This window comes from Erinaceus europaeus, chromosome 3, assembly GCF_950295315.1.
Source record: "Erinaceus europaeus chromosome 3, mEriEur2.1, whole genome shotgun sequence".
Taxonomy (NCBI): domain Eukaryota; kingdom Metazoa; phylum Chordata; class Mammalia; order Eulipotyphla; family Erinaceidae; genus Erinaceus; species Erinaceus europaeus.
The window spans coordinates 158,143,882-158,164,507 of NC_080164.1; the positions used below are offsets into that span (position 1 = coordinate 158,143,882).

Here is a 20,626-nt window from a genome sequence, read left to right on the forward strand (position 1 = left end):
AACATACCTCATGCTATCCTCATCATGTTCCTAGGCAGCCAGCCCTGTTTTTTTTTTTTTTTTTTTAAATACAACTCCAACAAACTCAGAAACTAGACTTAGAGTTGTTAGGTACCAAGACCACACATGAGTAATAACTAGAAGGGAATATGGATACTACTTTTATTTATGGGTTTTTAATTTTTACAAACCAAACAGGATTTATACTTCAAATTTAAAAGTGATCGTCAGTTTTGAGGATAACTGGTAGGAAAATAAGACAGAAAGATATAGGAGATAATAATGGATTGGTTTTGTGTTCAAGACAAGTATGACCATAAATTCTGATTTTGCTTCCAATTAGCTATAAGAGTTGGGTTGAGAGAGGCTTATTTTTCACAGACTTGGAACATCAGGTCCTGCTCCCTAGGTCTATTTTTTCCCCAAAAGCAGTGCTCAGTTCTGATTTATGGTGATGCTGCAGGAGACTGAACCTGGAACCTCAGAGCCTCAGGCATGAGAGTCTGTTTGCATAACCATTTTGCTATCTACCCCTGCCCTCCATAAGTCAGGCTATTATAAGAATGGAATGGGGAGTTGGGCGGTAGTGCAGCAGGTGGCGTGAGGCGTTAGGATCCCAGTTCGAGCCCCTGACTCCCCACCTGCAGGGGAGTCGCTTCACAGGTGGTGAAGCAAGTCTGCAGGTGTCTCTCTTTCTCTCCCCCTCTCTGTCTTCCCCTCCTCTCTCCACTTCTGTCTGTCCTATCCGACAATGGCGACATCAATGACAACAATAAAACAACAAGGACAACAAAAGGGAAAATAAATAAATAATATAAAAATTTAAATAAAAAAAGAATGGGATGTTAAATCTAGTCATATCCTATTTTTTTCAGCTTAAGAGGTATTGAAATATAAAATAACTTGTGATCATCTGTTCATAGTTAAATTAGAATATAAATGGCTGATCACCAATTTTGAAAACAACTTGTTTCTGATACTGAGCTAATCTTTGTTTTATAGTATATGAAATGAATTTGAGTCCCTGCATCTGCATATCAAACAGCTAGATCAATAGAAACTGTTGCTAACTTTTTTCTTCACATTCTATATCACTATTAATAAAATGAAAACAGGCTTTAACACAGTGCTAACAGGTGTGCTTAAAAGAGTTCTAAATATTTTTCTTTATCCTTTTAAGTCAAGATTGTGTTTTGTTTTCATCTCTTGTGAAGCCTCCCTCCAGAGATGGGGTCCAGGGACTTGAACCTGGGTCCTTAAATGTGGTAATGTGCACTCAGCTGAGTGCACCACTGCCTGGTTCCTCAGTGATTTTTAAAATTACTGATACATGAGCTTGGGTAGAGTCGAATATATTCTTAGCAACATGTGGCCGTAGGTTTGATTCCCCTCCTGCACCTTATGCTGGAGAGGTGCTCTGGTTGCAGTCTGTCATAAAATAATCAGGTTTTTTTTTTTTTTTTTACTTCACTACTCCGATACATTTTTTTCCCATTTATATAGAGTCACACACACACACACCACACACACACACACACACACACCACACACACACACACACACACACACACCACACACACACACACACACACACACACACAACAGTTGAACTTCCTCTGGTCCCATAGCACCTCCCATGCAGTGTTGGGGTTTGGTCCAGGGTAGCATACATGGTAATGTGTGCTATATGGTGAACTGTCTCTCCAACTTACCGGTAATTTCTAATTACTGTTAGTCTATAGTTTAATTGAATCAGACTGATCCAGGAGGTGGCACAGTGGGTAAAGCATTGGGTTCTCAACCATGAGGTCCTGAGTTCAGTCCCCAGCAGCACATTTATCAGAGTGATGTCTAGTTCTTACTTTCCTCCTACCTTTCTCATAAATAAATAAATAAGTAATTGAGTCAGATTTATAAGTACCTGTCTTTGGAGTTGTAAATTTATTTTATGAGACATGAAGATACTTAATCTGTTTTAACTACTAGCTGTTGTCTAGTCCATCATGTTTGAAATGAAATTCTCCATTTCAAACTGATTTTTATGTATAGCCTAAGGTAGAGTGCCATTTAATTCCCTATGAACAGCCAACTGATGGACTTACTAAGACCAGGATGTCCTTACTGCACAAGATTTAAATGAAAATTGTTTTTTTAAATAGACTCTATTCTGCTTCACTAATCTGTTTATGAGTAAGACTATATTACTTATTGTACCTTTGTCGTAAAGGTTATTTGGTGGAACAAGTCTTCTAATCTTCAAAGGTATTTTAACTATCTTTTGTTTTTTTATGGCTTCCTATAAACATTTTTATATCACTTTGTTAGAGCTTACTCTCACACACATCTGTGACTTTCAGCTTGGGACTGCCTTTACCCTTGAGTTTTATATCAGGAGGGTTGACACCTTTGCAGTATTCAGTCACCCCTGCTGTCTCCCATTTAATTAGATTTCTCATTTCATTGGAAAAAAAGTCTTCATGATTCTCTGTGTCCACAGTATTTTTTGTCACTGCTATTATGTTGTAGTCTAACTATTTATCTGCATACATGTCCCTCTCCCAAGACTAAGATCTTTGAGGATATGCATATTTTTATTTACTATTCCAAGACTTTTTTTTTTTTTGCTTAGTTAATATAGAATGATAAACATGCATGTAACTACTTAAACTCTAGTTAGAAGATTTGTTTCTCACAGGAATATGGCTAACAGTTTTGAAGTTATTTCATGTGTACACTAGCACTGGGCAGATATGCTCATTTGTTTTCACGAATTACAGGTATGAGAAGCAAACCCTTGTTAAATGAAATAACTTCTTTTAAATTTATTTCATAAAACACATTTGTGGAATTTGAGCATTCTGTTTATGTAAGATGCAATTTAACTTTGACTTTTGGGCTTTATCTCTTTTTCTCTTGAAGCTATTTCCGTGAGAGAAGAAATGGTGCTACCTCAGCTGGAAAACCTGTGACGCAGCAAAGTGAGTGTCAGCTTTTAAAGTCTCTGTGAGTGAGGGGGCATTCCGAGGGAAATAAGCCTGAAAGAGAAGGTCAAACACTCCATAATGTCACTCACATGTGGGATGTAAAGTAACAAGACCAAGGAACAAAGGCAGACAAAAATAAACCTTGAGGCTTTGAGGCAACACTGAGATTACCAAAGGGGGCGAGGGGGAATGATAGTGATGCAGGTTGGTATTGACACCTCAGAGGTGATTGTGGTGTGGTAATTAATTTTTTTTTTATTTGAAGGTCATTTTGTATACCTAAAACAGATACCGTCTTATAAACAAACACTACCTAAAAAAAAAAAAAAGTCCGCACTCATTGAATAGTCTTAAATGTGTTTAAATTGTGATCAAGGAGGCAGCCCACCTGAGGAATAGAAAACAATGCAGATAATTCTGCTAGAGTTCATAGTACTTCAGACACTTTTAGTGGTGAGTGACTAGAAGATAATAATACTCTTGGAAACTTGCACATGCTAATATAAAAGCATTTTTTTTTCAATCTTCATTTGTCATTAGCCATAGTCAAAGGCAATTAACTAAATTAAGTGGTTTCTGACAGTGTGAACTACAGGACATAGATTTATGAAAAGTACTTTTGCTATGGTAACAAGAAAGGACTGACATTGTTGCTCTGGTAAATGGATCATTGGCAGAGGCTTTTAGTTCTTTGAAAATTCAGCTTATACAAGTTTAGGAACATTCTTCTGAACAATCAGATTCCATACACTTGGCTACTGAGCCATTAAAAAATCTTAGCAGAGCAGATAATGAAAGTGAATTTTTTTAGTGTAGTTCAAGGATGGTGAAAATTCTTGGAAGACTTGCAGGTATGTTAGCTATAATGTTAGAGGTAAGTGAATTCTGAGTGAAATCTTACGTAGTTCTTTTTTCCTAATGATTTGATCAGTTACAGTTTTTAAGAAAAAATACTTTATTTGTTCTATTTATTTTGGATAGAGACAGAAATGGAGAAAGAAGCGGGGGATGGAGAGGGAGAGAGATACCTGCAATGTTGCTGCTTCAATGCAAATGAAGGCAACTCCCCTCCTCACCTGTCTGTGTCTTGAACCTGGTCCTTGAATACTGTAATGTGTTTGCTTAACCAGGTGTACCACCACTTGGCCTCTCATACAGTTATATTAATGAACTTTGAACAGCGAATTTACAGTAGAAATAGCATGAATGTCACTTAGGACAATTCCCTTTGTGTGGATTGTGCTTGCTTCTATTAATGAGTATCTCAGAGGTTAGCAAGGACACACTTGATATGTCTGACTTTAACAAACAGTAATGTGTCCTAGTTGTGAAGTGGTGGTTGTAGTGAGTAGAAATGAGTGCTGCATCAAGCCGACTGTGAGGTGACTTGATTTCGGGGAATCTCAGTTACGAGCATAATTTTGCATCTCAGGATAAATCTTAAGCTGTGATATTGTTATAAAGTAAAATAAAATACATACCTTTACACATTTTTTTGGGCAAATATCTCACATTATTCACATCTTTCCATTCTCATCCTATAATTTCTCTAAAAGATTCAAATGAGGAGAATTCATCTTCCATCTTTCCTTATGGAGAGACCTTTCTCTTCCAGAGACTAGAAAATTCAAAGGTTAGTTCCATACATTTTATTTTTTTTCATACTTAAGTCTGTGCCCTTCTGTTTGTATATGACTTTTAATTTGCTGAAGCTGTTTAAATAACTCATATTGAAGAGTGAAATTTCAGACTGTGTAATTCTAATAAGATGCAGTAAAATGATGATATATTTAAATCTGTGTGATTAAACTGTAGTTGGTTTGATTTGGAAATAAAAAAACAATGAGTAATACTTTGCTCCAAGAGTTGTTGCTTTAAAGATGATCCCATAGGAAACAAACAAACAAACAAACATTAAAACACAAATTCTGCAGATATTTGGCTTTGGCTTATATATAAATTAGACTTCCAACTACATATCCTAATTTTTTAGTTTACTATGATGTCTTTTTAGTATATTTGTTCTTCTGCTATTTTATTTCTTTGCATTGGTAAAGACACAAGTTGAAAGACAAAATGAAAGTGGGAAAATAAGATTAAGTGGTTTTGGGTCTTTTTTAATTGATCAATACCCACCCATTCAATTAATTTTTTTCTATATTTTTTGTTGCCCTTGTATTTTTTTAATTGTTATTGTTGTTGATGTCATCGTTGTTGAATAGGACAGAGAGAAATGGAGAGGAGGGGAAGACAGAGGGGGAGAGAAAGAGAGACACCTGCAGACCTGCTTCACCATCTGTGAAGCGGCTCCCCTGCAGATGGGGAGCCGGGAGCTTGAACCAAGATCCTTATGCTGGTCCTTGCGCTTCGTGCCATGTGCGCTTAACCCTATGCGCTACGGCCCAACTCCCTATTTTTTTTTTTTTTTTTTTACTGAAAATTGATTCAAATAACTAGACATTTGTTTAATAAAACTTGACTCAGAAATTGTAGATATTTAGGATATTAATGACTAAATTTTTTTTCTTAATAGAAGAGATGTATAAAGAATGAATTTTGGACCCATGATGAACCTCTCAAAGGGGAAGCAACTACTGAAAGGAACTCTTTCATTGTCAAGTCAAGGTATGAGGTCATGTTCACTGGTGGTTAATTCTTACTGAATCTGATGCAGTGATGACTTCTTATTCATAATATGTCCCTATATTAAAAAGAAAAATAGTTGAAGGGGCTAGGCTGTGTGGTGCATCCTGTTGAACTCACACTACCTGGCTCAAGGACACAGGTTCAAAGCCCTTACTCCCCACCTACAGGGTAGGGAAGCTTCATGAGTGATGAAGTGGGGTTTGCAGGTATTTTTCTTTCTCCCTCTCTACCTTACCCTCCTTTCTCAATTTCTCCCAATCCTATCAAATAAAAGAAAGGGAAAGAAAAAAGGCTACTAGGAGTGGTAGACTGGCCGGTTTGGTAGGCAGTGGAACCCCAGTGAATAGTGGCAAAAAAGAAACAAAAAGGTGAAGACTGGCAAAATAGTTCATTTGGATAGCATGCTGCTTAACCACCATGTGTGAGTTCCTGCTTCAGACTTGGCCTCTACTGTGCTGTAGGAAGCTTCAGTCCTATGATTTCTTTTTCTCCTCCCCTGCCTTCCTTACCCGCCCCAACATCCCCCAGCTCTTTTGATCTGAAGAAGTCACCCAAATAGTTTAAGGCCCAGGAATGACCAAAAAAGAAAATCATTGACCTTCATAAGTTTAAAACTTATCTTTTTAAGTGTTTTAATAGTAATGATCATGTCAGTAATCAAATTAACACCTTAATCCCATGGTGATATTCTGCAGATTATTTTTACTTTTTCTAATTGAAGCCACTTTGTCCCCCAAAAGGCAAATTGTATGACCATGATTATATATTTGTTAACTTTAATATAAAGGAGGAAGGGAAAGTGCAAAAATCTCAGTAGGTGAGGTACAGACTTTTTACAAATACCTTTTACATTTGAAGTGCAGCATTGCCAAGTGATTTGATATTTACCTAGTTACTCGATCACACATGAAGTCTAAGCACTTGTAAGGTTCCAACTTAAGTTTTCTTTCAGCTTTATTGGGACTTGGTGCATTGGGTCATTATCATTAATATCTTTTTTTTTTTTTAGTTTTAGTTTTTTATTGTTTCATTAGGGAAATGATTTATGACAGTTGGCACATAGGTATAATTTGTCATCTTTTTGTGACAGGCGTCAGCATATCACTTCCCACCAACTTAAGTCCTCATCCATTGTGCATTAGGTTCCCACCACACCACTCCTTATCCCAACCCCACTGCCCCCCAAACACACACATATACATCCCCCACATCCTTGGCTTGATACAACAAACCAAGTCTAGTCCAAATGGAAAGTATACTTTGAGGATAGTTGGCCTGTTACAACTAAAGGAATATTCAACTTAACAGAGCTGTTTTATTCTCAGCAGTGATGTTCCCTCCCTCCCCCCCAAAAAAAGAGATCCAGTTTCATTCTAGCACACCACCTACTTCTCTGCCTCATCCACAACTGTGGCACTGAAAGATTTCTTTTGCATTATTATCCCTTTCTGGAAGCCCAGAATGGGGACAAGTATGTGGGCTGTGAATGGTTTAAATCTGGAATCTACTATCTTGTCATAGGCAAGTTTTTCTAACTATGGGCTAATTCTGTCAAGTTTTTAAATGATGGTTATTCCTCTATGCTGTCCTTATCAGACCTCAGAAACTTCCATTTCCAATTTCCCTCCCCCACAATTTACTCAAGACAAAACCACTGACAACTCATACTTTAGTGTTAATGACTGAATCATTGTATTTTAAGAATCACTCATAGGAGTTCTGATAAATGAGCTGTACTATCCCAAAGCAATGCATTACAATTCAGTTGGTGGGAGAGATACACTGGAGAGGGATCTTCAACTCTAGGTAGCTAACAAGACTGTCTCCAAACTAGCTCTGCAGAGCCAGTGCAGTTGTAGTTTTTCTTAAGTTGAAACTGTCTCTTTAGTAAGCATTTGATATGAAACTATTATAATGCAAAATGTGGAATGGGCCATGCTAAATCATCTTTTTTATTTTTTTATTTTTTTTATTTACAAAGGATAAATTAACAAAACCATAGGGTAGGAGGGGTACAACTCCACACAATTCCCACCACCCCATCTCTGTATCCCACCCCCTCCCCTGATAGCTTTCCCACTCTCTATCCCTCTGGGAGCATGGACCCAGGGTCGTTGAGGGTTGCAGAAGGTAGAAGGTCTGGCTTCTGTAATTGCTTCCCCGCTGAACATGGGCGTTGACTGGTCAGTCCATACTCCCAGTCTGCCTCTCTCTTTCCCTAGTAGGGTGGGTCTCTGGGGAAGCGGAGTTCCAGGCCACATTGGTGGGGTCTTCAGTCCAGGGAAGCCTGGCCGGCATCCTGATGACATCTGGAACCTGGTGACTGAAAAGAGAGTTAACATACAAAGCCAAACAAATTGTTGAGCAATCATGGACCCAAAGCTTGGAATAGTGGAGAGGAAGTGTTAGGGGGATACTCACTGCAAACTCTAGGGTACTTCTGCTTTCAGGTATATATTTTGCAGTAGTTTATGGATACGTGTGAACATATACTCTCTCTCACAGAAACTGTATATCTAGGTTTTGGGACTTTGTTAGAAAGTGAACCACCTGCTAAATCATCTTTTGAGGAAATAGTGGCAAGTTTTTAGAACACTATATCCAAAAGGATGTAATGTAACATTTGACCTACTTGATTGATTAGTTAAAACTTATTTATGTTGAATTTTATTATACAAAATGCCTGAGTGAATTTATTTTGTGATTCTTCAAACCTGTGGGAATGTTCTTTGTTATTATGCATGTTCCAAGAGCTATTGTAAGTTATGCAGCTTCTACCTCCCGAGCATGACATTTTTTGTTTAACTAGAAATGTAGTTTATTTTCTACATTAGTATGGCAGTATAAGAAAAATGCTCTCCAGTCAGACATACTCCCTTTTTTATCATATTATATTGGAACGCAGGGTCATGAAAGCTAGTGGAAGGCTGTAGAGGCCAGTAATTGGAAGTAAGGTCTCCAAATTAGGTCTGTTAGTAGTTCATGGTACAAATAACAAATGTTGGGCTGTGCACTTACTAGTGCTATTGATGACATTATATTATGATACAAAGAACTGGTCATTCTCTATTCTTGCCACCTATATCCAGCCTTCAAATTGATCAGATTAAATTAATGTTAAACACACTACCTGTTGTCGTAGTCAAAGATGCCTGAAAGACGATGAGAATTTTCTGTTGAATCCTCCTGTAAAGGGTTAAAAAATTATTGGAGCTCTAATTTTATTGGAGTTAAATTTCTGTGATTTGTTGCTTCTGGATAAAAAAAAAAAGTGACCGGCAGCTTAAATCAAGTATGCACTGTGAGATAATTACAACTCTATTTCCTTTAGCATATATGATAACAGGCAGGAGAGTATCAGTGAAGACAAAGTGGAAGATATTTGGATACCTCGAGAAGACAAAAACAATATCCCAGTGGAATCGACTTCTGAATCCGAATATTCAACAGTAGAAGAATGTTTTCAAAGTTTAAGAAGAAAAAACTCGAAGTCATCGAAATCTAGGACTCAGAAATCTTTGAATGTGGACCCTGTTAACAGGCACACTTATCCTTTAAGCTCAACGAGTGGAAATGCCGACTCTTCAGTTATTTCCTCAAACGCCATATCTCCGTATGCCTGCTTTTATGGATCATCTGCAAGAAAGGTTAAATCAGGATGGCTGGACAAACTCTCTCCTCAAGGGTATGTATCTATCTTCCTTCTTCTTTTTCTTCTTCCTCCTCTTCTTCTTCTTTTTTTTTTGAAGTAGTGTATTTTTATTTAAATCAAGTTCATCCATTTACAAATCTTGAGGTTGCTGCCTGTCTCCCACTGTCCCTACATTAACACAGGCAGGCATACAGCTCATTTTTGACTTCCACACATTGTTGCAAATGCTTTCCTGTAAGCTCAAGATGGAGTGTGTACAATGTGTTATATGCTGGATTAAGGTTATCCATAGCAAGTTAAAACTGAAGGTTATAGCTTTGAACTATAATGCATTATCCTTTACCTTGATTTGTAACAAAAGAAAACAATGCAGACTAAGTATTACTTAGCCCATGATGTTTGATTTCTTTGCTCATGTCATAACTGTTCTGTTTAGGAATACAGGGCTTATTGTAGTCAGGAGGAAGTTCATTATTAGATCTTGGGCTTCACTGTTACTGAGATACTGTTTTGATTTTTTTTTTTTTTATGTTGCATGGAAGCTCAGAATCAAATTATTTTGGGACAAAATTTCTTGTTTTAAAGTACTTAATATGGCAAATATCTACAGTGTTAGTTTTCTCTACTAGTCCCTGAAAATGTACAAGACTTCTAGAAAGCCTTGGCTTGACCTAACGTAAAGTCTTATTAGCCAGAAAAGAAAAAGAAGATATTACCAGGCGTGGCATCAGCTAGCTCTTGTTTTCTTAAAGCCAAGTGAGGATGATGTGCCCTAGAGAATACACCTTACCACAAGGCTGAGGCAGTTGGGGCTCAAACTCCTAGCTACCCCTTCAGGTATCTCTCTTTCTTGTTCCCTCTTCCTCTCAGTTTCTCTGTTTCTATCAAAAAAGAAGAAGAAAAAATCTGTCAGGAATTGTGGAGTCAGAGTAGATGCCAAGCCCCAGTGATAACTGTACTGAAAGAAAAAAGAGAAAGCAAAGCAAACACTAACTGAATACTTTACAGGTAGCAATTATGTTGGTAAGCACTTTACATTCTCTTAGAGACACATGAACACAAAAACAAAACAAAAAGTAGCTAAATCACTCCCAAGACTTTTGAGAAATACGGTGGTTATCAGGGAAGATAACCTGAAGGGCCCAGAACTTTGGGTGTGGTGTGGGACTAGACCCTTGTAGTTTTCTAATCTTATAAAACGTCATTAAATCACAAATACAAATGAAAATTAAAAAAAAAAGAGAGATGTTGGACAAACCATAGGAGAGCATTTCTTAGTATAAGTTATTTAGTTTCAGTTCTTTTGGTTATATCCTGATGTCAATGTCGTAAGCTGTTCCCGTTTTTCATCAGTGTTGGTAAAAGTGCAGTCAGATGACAGATCTGAGTCAGCATTCAGACATACGCTTTAGTGGATGAAATTGTGAGTTTGACTGTTCTCAAATTTTTCACTTCTGTAAAAATTGGGGAGATGGAATGCTCTTTCAAAGAATCATAGTATATATATATATTTTTTAAATAGAGCTCAGCTCTAGCTTATGGTTGTATAGGTAATTGAACCTGAGACTTTGGAGCCTCAGGCAAGAGAGTCTCTTTGCATATCCATTATGCTACCTACCCCCACCCTCACTGGAAGATTGCTTAGACTTTGGCTACAGAGCCTCCAGAATCTGTGGTTTCCTGAGTGTTCTCTGGTGGAATCTCACTCTTTATAGGTTGATGTATTTATGCTCTAGGCTCATTGAGAAGGTTTCTCTACTATTAGTTACCCCTCGCACAGCTAGAATATTTTCCCTCCATCAAAAATCTGATTTTTTTCATCCTCTCTATTCTGAACTTGCATTAAGTCTGGATGCTGTAAGTATATATATATTTTCTTTTCGGATGCTATGTAACCCATAAATTAGCACAAGTAATAAGTATCCTTTCCTAGGGCTACTCAGTTTTGTTGAACTCTTGATCACTTGTCTTGGTTACAGTTAGCATTGATGTAGAACACATTTTGATTTCCATAAAGAAAATGTCTGAGAAGTCTTTTTATAAAGGATAACATACTTATTTTAACCTTCACAGTGACATGATCCTTCCTTTTCAAGAAGCAGTAGCTCAGTAGTTGAGGCATGAAAACAGATGTATGATTGGCAAACCAGTGCATAAAGCTGTTTCAATAACACTTTATCTCTTAACAGATAGTGGGCTGGATTTGTCCTGTGAGCCACAAAGAATAACACAGATTAAATGGTTGACTGTACTGCAGAGGAGCTAAGGACTCTAAGGAGGAGTGAGGAGTGAGGGGGGTGGAAGAAGCTAGAGACAGCTGAGAGGGAAATGGAGATCCCGGCTCAGTGGTGGAGGAGGAGTTTAGTTGGTGGCTAAAGTGGCACACACACACCTGTAATGGGGAGATTAAAAATTGTGCTCATGTGATAACTGTCTCGTAATTCCCCATTTCCCTAGCAAAGTGATTAGGAAAAGGAAAACAAAACATATGTTGGTTAAAATCTTGCATTAAGTTTCCCATCTGTCCTGGACCCCAAATAGAAAATTATAAACTGAGAGCTCAGGTAACTATTGTCTGATATTCTGTTAAAAATGTAAATTATAAAAACCAGGAGTCCTCATGGGTTTTAAATTTATTTTTTTCTTTGTCTGGAATGACTTACACATTTTGGGGGGTTTGAAATCTAATGTCTCCCTCATTTGCCTTTGATGCCCTAAAGTTTAAAATAATCACCATCCCTTCATCACTCTCAATTATTTTTTTCTCTGTGGGGCTCATATGCTAGATGCTTTATTTATATCCTATAGCTCCTTGGAGACCATAGTCTGTATTGGCTTTTGTTTACTGTCTTATCCTCGTAGCTAGAACATTGCCTGGCTCATGCAGGATGCTTTTAGCATTTGGTATTGAATGACTCAGCAACATTACCTGTATTCGATATTATTTAAAATTTTTTTTCTAAAGCTTTTTTTTTTTAAATTTTACGTTCTTTTAGTAAAAGTCAGTCTGTAAGCACAATTTGAAAATCTTCACAGGTGGAGGGTAGGTAGCATAATGGTTATGCATACAGACTCTCATGCCCCAGGCTCCAAAGTCCCAGGTTCAGTCCCTTGCACCACCATAAACCAGAGCTGAACAGTGTCTGGTAGGAAAAACAAAACAAAACAAAAACTGAAGATGCCGTTGATAGCACTGGTATATGTTAACAGCACATGAACTTTCAGGTTCTTTTTTAAAAATTATCTTTATTTATTGGATATAGACAGTCAGAAATTGAGAAGAGAGTGGGAGATAAAGAGAGGCAGAGACACACCTGCAGCTCTGTTTCATCACTAGCAAAGCTTTCCCCTGCAGGTGGGGACTGTGGGCTCGACCCTGGGTCCTTGTGCACTGTAACATATGCACTCAAACAGGTGCACCACCACCAAGCCCCTTGTTGTTGTTTTTAATAATTATATATTCCTCATAAAGATACATGGGTTGCCAAAACACAGTTTAAAAACAGGCATTTCTCCTTAGTCATCCTTCTCTGGAAATGCTTGAAATTGTCCTCTCACGAGTGACACTAAACAAAAGCTTCAGATTGGTAGTCTGGATTTACTTCGCGTGATTGATTTTGTACTTTTGAGATAGAATTGCCAGTTCTGAATCAATGCACAGTATGTGAAAATTTCTCACTATCTTGTAAGCAAGTAACTGCATTATGTCATGCAAAAAAAATGCTGAAACTTTTCCAAATGAACTGAAAATATATCAAATTTACTTAGGGGGCTGGGAAGAGATCACCAGGTGGAGCACATACTTTGCCATATATGGGGAAGCGACTCTAACTTCTGACCTCCACTTGCTGGTACCCACACAGGGAGGGGAAGCTCAGAAGCAGTGGAGCTCTCTGCTTCTTACCCTCTCACCCTCTAGCTTAAACACAAACAAAAGGAGAGTGCTGGCAGTGGTGGAATCACACAGGCATAGAACCAAAGTGAAAAGAGTGGTGGCAAAAAAATAAGTAAATAAGTATTTTAGAAAATTAATTGAGGTATAAAGTGAGAGTATTGATAGAGAACTTAAAAAAAAAAACACACACACAAAAAAAACAACCAACCTCTGTTTTAGTGTTCCCAATAGGCCAAACATGAAAATGTAACAAATGCAGAGCAGGGCTGTGGTACAGAGGGTTAAGCACACATGGTGCAAAGGGCAAGGACCAGTGTAAAGATCCCAGTTTGAGCCCCTAGCTCCTCACCTACAGGGGGGTTTGCCTCACCAGCGGTGAAACAGGTCTGCAGGTGTCTCTCTTTCTCTCCCCCTCTCTGTTTTCTCCTCCTCTCTTGATTTCTCTCAGTCCTGTCCAACAACAATGACAACAATAACAACAGTAATTACAACAACAATGATGATAAATGAGGGCAACAAAAGGGAAAAATAAATAAAATATTTAAAAAAACGATAATGGCACTTATTTTTGAAAACTTATTTTCATTTGAAGTTAAAGAAACACGTTTCCCCCTTCCTGCTTTTTTCTTAGCTATAAGCTATGTAGATACAAATATTAAAGAACGGAACCTAATTTTTTTCTAGTGTTTCCCAAATTTGTAAACCAGCTGGGGATTTTTGCGATTTGCTGTAAAGAAAAGAGAACATGACTGTGTTGTGCCCTTTTTTCAGAGACACAGACATTGGGATATCCAAGAATACCTACACAGGGAAAGCACTTTGGACTTTTTAAAATTGCTGTTTTCTAAATTCGTGGATGTTCAGTGTAACACACCAAGCAAATATAAACTGTGATGTGTTGTGAAGAATCCATATAGTAAAGGCTTATTTTTCTTAATTTTATGAGAGGTTGGGATGCGATGGGGTGGTAAGGGAGGGAGTTACCAGAGCACCATTCTGCTCTGTCATTTTATGCAATGCTAAGCTTGGCTCAAACCCAAGGCCACAACTATGCTAGGCATGTGCTGTACTACTCAACCACCTTTGGACCCTAAATTCCTCTTTCATAAAAGTGTTACATATTTTTTAACCACAAAGAAACATTTTGTGGCACTATGAGCATGGGACAACAACAGAAGCTAAACGTGTGAGGCTCACCGAGTGATCTAAGTGTATAATCTGCTTCATTTATGGAGGAATATAAAGACATGCACAATGACACTTTTGTTGTTGTTGTTACTTCCATTTAGGACAGAAAAAAAAATAAAGCCAGAAGACAATAGAAAATAATTCATACATAAAGGTTTTCAGAGTATAGAAACATGAGATGACAGGTGGGCTGAGAAAACATTTCTTCAAGAACCAGATGAAAGTAGTTCAACTGGCCTTTGGAAAATGTAGACAGTTTTAACTATCACATTTTAAATGCAATACTTTAGTTAGGAGTGAAATGCATTGACATGGGTTGTGACCTATGAAATGGAAAACTGTGGCCAGGTAGGACTGTTAGCTTGTTTTTTTTTTTTTTAATTTTGTTTTCCTATTTTCTCTTCTTTTAAGAGGAAGATTTTTTCTTCTTTTTAAAATCTTCTACTATTATTATTATTATTATTATTTTGGATAGAGACATAAATCAAGAGGGTTGGGGGAAGATAGTGAGGAAGAGAGACAGAAAGACACACCTACATCATTGCTTCACCACATGTGAAGCTTTTCCCCTGCAGGTGAGGACTTGAATCTTGGTTCTTGCACATTGTAACGTGCGCTCAACCAGGTGCACCGCTACCCAATGTCTGTTTTCCTATTTTCTACCAGAGCACTGCTACACTCTGGCTTATGGTAGTGGGGCAGAGGGCAGGGGTCGGGGGTAGGTTTGAACCTGGGATATGGGAGCCTCAGGCTTGAGTGTTTCTGTGTAACCATTATACTATCTCTCCCGGTGGGGCTGTTTTATGGTTGACTTCCCTGGGCAGATGACCTCACCAGTGTGTCCTGGAACCTCTCTTCTCCAGAGGCCTACCCCACTAGGGAAAGATAGAAATAGGCTGGGGGTATGGATTGACCTGTCAATGCCATGTCCAGCAGAGAACCAATTATAGAAGTCAGACTTCACACCTTGTGCACCCCAAAAAGATCTTTGGTCCATATTCCCAGAGGTATAGAGAAAAGGGAACCTTAAAATACAGAGGATGGGATATGGTACTCTGATGGTGGGAATTGTATGAAATTGTAACCCTCTCATTCACAATTTTGTCGGTCATTATTAAATCTCTAAAAAAAGCGCAACTTTACCTTCCCCTTCTCACTGACCTCTCAGGCAGCCATTTTCATCTCCTTCAGTACCTTCTTCTTTTTTTCTTTTCCTTTTTTTTCTCTGCCTTTCCCCTTCTACTTGAGAAGAGAGGGAGAGAAACAGAGAAAAGGTTTCTTTTGGTATTTGATTCATATATCTTAATACATTAACACTGATTTTCTCACTTTAAATATATTATGTGTGGGAATTATTTAAGTACTATGATGAATCACCCCACAGATTTGATCATGTCACTTTGGTGCCTTCAAGCCTAGTGACTTAGTTCCTTACTTCAGTTGTATGACTTACTAGAATGCTCTTCATTTGTTTAGGGAATTACCAGGGGCCTCACCTGTATGATTTCACTACTCTAGCTGACTTTTTCTCATTTAGGTATAGAAACAGTGATGGGAAGACACAGAAAGGGAGAGACATTATAGCTCTGAAAGTCCCCCCAAGTGCCATTGTCACTCCCCATGTGGTGCCAGGGACTGGGTTACACATACACACACATGTCAACACAGACACCGCAGTCAATGAGCTATTTTTTCCAGTCCCCCATCATGTGATTTTTTTTTTTTAAAGCTGACAGTTTGATAGCCACCTTAAATTAATATCTCTGGTTACCATACTTATTTAATATGGGGATTTTTTTTAAGCTAAAAGATGTATTCTTTAAAAAACAAACAAAACCCTGTAGCAGCTGGGGATTGAAATAAAACAGGAGTGCCTCTTCATGAGTACTTCATAAATAAAGGTGTAATTGTTTGTATATATAATGTTAAAGAATACACACACACACACACACACACACACACAGTTTTGAGACAACAAAAACTGAAACCAGGTTGTGGAGATGTATCGAGAAAAGCAGTTGAAACTTTATACCACCTGTCCTACAAGAGCTCAAGGGAAGATTTTATAGAATTCTGTTCAATAATACTGCAAAAGCCTTATAAATTATTCTGAAAAACCTTTTTAAAGGAAACACATTTCTTCAGAACCTTAAACACAAAATAAGATGCAGCCTAGGATAATATGTTGTGCTGTTTTTTTTCTGTCTGCTTTACTTTCTCCCAGGAGGAATCCCAAAGCACTTTGCAGAATTGAACTCCTTGAAAATGTGTAGAGGTCAACTGTTATTGTTACCTAAAAGCGTTAACTCTAGATGCTTTGTTATCAAATGTATTAAACAGAGTCTGCTCTCCATAGGGGCTGAGAGCATAAACATTGGGACCAGACTGCCTGCATCTGAGTCCTAGAAATGTACATACTTGTTATGATTTGGGCAGATTATTTAATTTATCAGTGAGTATTTCTGTGCCTTTATATATATAATTGCATTATTTGTCTCACTGATTTTTCTTTTTGAGGATTAAGTGAACAGAAATTGTGGACAGGGTCAGAAAAATTTCTCACTGGGGAAGGTGTGTGTTGTGCGCTCTTAAGTTGAAACACTGATAGCACATTGGAGCTGTTAAGATGGCAGAGGAAGCTCTGATGCTGTGAGGTGTGTGTGTATGTCTGAAAGGAAAAACAACCCTCCTGGAGTGGTGAAGTTATTCCTATGAAAGTGGGGTTGGAGGTAGGGGGAGGATGAAAGAAAGGACAAATTTGTGGCCAGAGTAGTGGTTTAGTAGGTAGCATCTTTTCACTCACAGGCTCTAGTTCTCTCTTATTACATATACACTACATATGCCAGAATGGAACAGCGTGTGGTCTGGTGTCTTTCTCCATGTTCCTCTCCCAAGAAATGAATACAATCTGAAAAAAAAAAAAAAAAGTATGACTTGCAGTGGTGCCTAGAACAAAGCATCATTCTGGTTTGCGCTTTTATTACCAAGGTTATTGTGCCAACTAAGTTATTTTTGATGGAGGCTTTAAAGTTGCTATGTGAGGTAGATCGATTTTGTATAGTTTGTTGCCTGATATCTACTAGGTTTTTATAAGTGTGTGAATTATTTAACTCTTGCACACAACATTGTTTTAATATTGATTACTCACCAGTATTTGTAAATTTAAAACTGCCTTGATATTTAGAAACATACTCCTTGGTTTATAACTTTTAGTATTTAGTGGACATTTTGATTAATTTGTAGGGCTTACTAATACTAAATCTACGTTACATTTTGCTAGGCAATTATGAGAAAGTGAGACAGAAGCTAAGGGTTAGTGTCTTTGTTGAAGAAAAATGCAGTTGGGGAATCTTAATATTTTATTTATAAATATTGACATTTATAAATAAGATAAAAAAACATGCAGTTGGGGCAATCTTCCCTTTTCTGTCAGCATAAACAGGGCTTTCTATTTGCTGTAATCAAGGTGATCTTGGTCAGTGGCCTTAGAATCTCCTACTTCTGCTCAAGAGTCTGCTGATAACTCAGACAAGTTGTACTCTGTTTATACATTTTTTAAAAGATTTTATTTATTTACAAATGAGAAAGATAGGAGGAGAGAGAGAGAACCAGATATCACTCTGGTACATGTGCTGCCGGGGATTGAACTCAGGACCTCATGCTTGAAAGTCTAATGCTTTATCTACTGTGTCACCTCTCTTTATACATTAAAATTAATAAGTAAATAAGTAAATAAATAAAATAACCCATTAAGTTTGTCTTTGAGTTACTAGAGTGAAGTTCAGAACTATTCAAAATGATAAATGCCATTGCTTTTGGACCCAGTCCAGCAGAGTCTACTGGCATAATAAACACTGCTTCTGGCAGCAGCAGAATTCTGTCTCTCTGCCTGAGAAAGACCTAACAAAAGGATCACCAATTCATTAGTCTCTAGATCTAGTGTTGATATGCACATGCAGAAAATACCCAGTTAACTGTGGATACATTTAAAAAAGTACATACTTTTGGTTGAGAGAGGGAGAATGAGATAGAATAGAAAAACCACTGGGATCAAACCAAGAAAGTCAGTCATGAAAGATGTGTGCTTTACTGTTGACCTATCTCTCTAACCTAACTTTTGACACTTTGAATAAGTAAATTTGTTTAAACAATGTGTCATCTGTAAAGATGGAGATTTTGTAACCTTTTGACCCCTACCTCCTTAATACTTTTGGGTAGAACTTTTTTTTTTTGCCTCCAGGGCTATCACTGGGGCTCAGTGCCAGCACTAGAAATCCACTGCTCCTGGCAGCCATTTTTAAAAAAAATATTTATTTATTTATTCCCTTTTGTTACCCTTGTTTTATTGTTGTAGTTATTATTGTTATTGTTGTTAATACTGTTGTTGCATAGGGCAGAGAGAAATGGAGAGAGGGGGGAAGACAGGGGGAGAGAAAGATAGACATCTGCAGATCTGCTTCATGGCCTGTGAAGTGACTCCTCTGCAGGTGGGGAGCCGGAGGCTCGAACCAGGATCCTTATGCTGGTCCTTGCACTTTGCACCACGTGCGCTTAACCCACTGTGCTACCGCCCGACTCCCCGGTGGCCATTTTTTTTTTCCATTTTCTATTGGATAGGACAGAGAAATTGAGAGAGGAGGGGAAGACAGAGAGGAGGAGAGAAAGAGAGACATCTGAAGACCTTCTTCACTGCTTCTGAAGGGACCCCCTCCTGCAGCTGGGGAGCTGGGGCCTTTAACTGGGACCCTTGCACAGGTCCTTGAGCTTCGTACTATATGTGCTTAACCTGGTGCACTACCACCCGTCCCCCAGAAGTATTTTTTTTTAAGTAAGTATAACCCTGGAGATGAGCAGGTGGCGTAGCAATAAGAGTGCATGCCTTGCATGCATTCGACTTGATTTTATTTTTGGCATTGTATCTTGTGCGAACAAGAAAGATAAAAAAATTGATAGTCATAAAACGATGAGAGGTACTGGGTCTCATAAAAAGATATAGACAGTATGAATTTAGTTTTAGAAATGTATTTAGTTGATTAATTTTCATTTTTAAATATGATTGTCTCCAGTGCATGTGTTATATTTATTCTAATCCCCCTCCCCTAATGAGAGAGAAAGAAAGACTAGGAACAGAGCATAGTGCCACTTTGGCCAAATGCAGTGCCACGGGAGCCAAACCCCAGACCTCAGATCGCCAAAGCATGGACTCCTCACTGAGCCACATCTTCATTTGTTTTTGAATTGAGGTACAAGTGATGCATAGCTCTATATTAATTTTAGTTGTAAAACTGCCACCACATTAGAACTGGTTAATATACGACACTGTACATGTTTACAGTTTTTGTGTGCAATGAGAATTTACAAGATTTACATTTTAGGTCTTTCAAATATGCAGTAGTGTTATCTATAGCGAAATATACATCCTTTAAAGAATTATTAAAGAATTATTTTACAAGTGTGCAACTCTATAATATATCTTGAAAAATACATATTATGAATAATGAATTTTTCAAGACTATTTTTTTAAAGCAGTGTCACCAAATTTTGATCTTTAGTATTTGATGACAGCAAAAACAAGGAAGTTAAGGCTGAAATGTTTTAGTAGTAATTTTCTATATAATATATATAATGCAAGCTTGAGTAAGGTTTTTCTTTTTTTCAGGGAAAATACATTTTTTTACTAAATATTTTCAAAAATCACTTTTTTAAGACTTGGGAGTGAGGTGCTGTGTGTGTGAGAGAGAACCCATTAAAGCATGCTCAACCTTGGCATGTCCTGGTGCCTTTGTAGCCTGGGGCATGCTGGTTTGGTTTGCTACCACTGTTTCGCTCTGTAGCTTTCTCTAGATATTTATTAAACACATTTCTCTTACCAGAAACTGGAGTAGTTGTGGCATTTACACATAAGCACCTAGTATAGGAGATGGGTGAAGAAAACAATTACAAAAAATGCTAGTGTTGATTGACCAGCAGAACCTGAACGATGCTTATGGTAGTCAGGAATCAATGGTTTTTAATCTAATTGGTTTGAATGAATGATTTTTCATATTGTTACTCATGAATAAGGAACCAGTCATATAGACTGCAAGGAGAAGACAGTCCTAGCAGAGAAATGGCATCTGAGAAGGCCAGAAGGCAAGGAAACTTCTAGAGAAAAGAGGGCAGTGCTTTGAGGAGAGGTACTTATAGATTTGATGGCTGATGGGCTAAGTGAGTGACTGCAGTAGTTTCAGTGATAGGATTACAAAGTGGCTCTCCAACTGT

General features: G+C 37.8%; 1 protein-coding gene across 4 annotated transcripts in view; it reads left to right on the forward strand.

The window, feature by feature from the left end:
- The window catches only part of ARAP2 (ArfGAP with RhoGAP domain, ankyrin repeat and PH domain 2), a 214,039-nt gene that overhangs the window by 25,170 nt on the left and 168,243 nt on the right, over nt 1-20,626 (forward strand). For all 4 annotated transcript variants that reach the window (XM_060188231.1, XM_060188230.1, XM_060188233.1 and 1 more), the window contains 4 exons: nt 2,920-2,978; nt 4,541-4,617; nt 5,518-5,609; nt 8,962-9,315. In XM_060188231.1, coding sequence (XP_060044214.1) covers nt 2,920-2,978; nt 4,541-4,617; nt 5,518-5,609; nt 8,962-9,315 — 582 coding nt within the window. The remainder of the gene's footprint in view (nt 1-2,919; nt 2,979-4,540; nt 4,618-5,517; nt 5,610-8,961; nt 9,316-20,626) is intronic.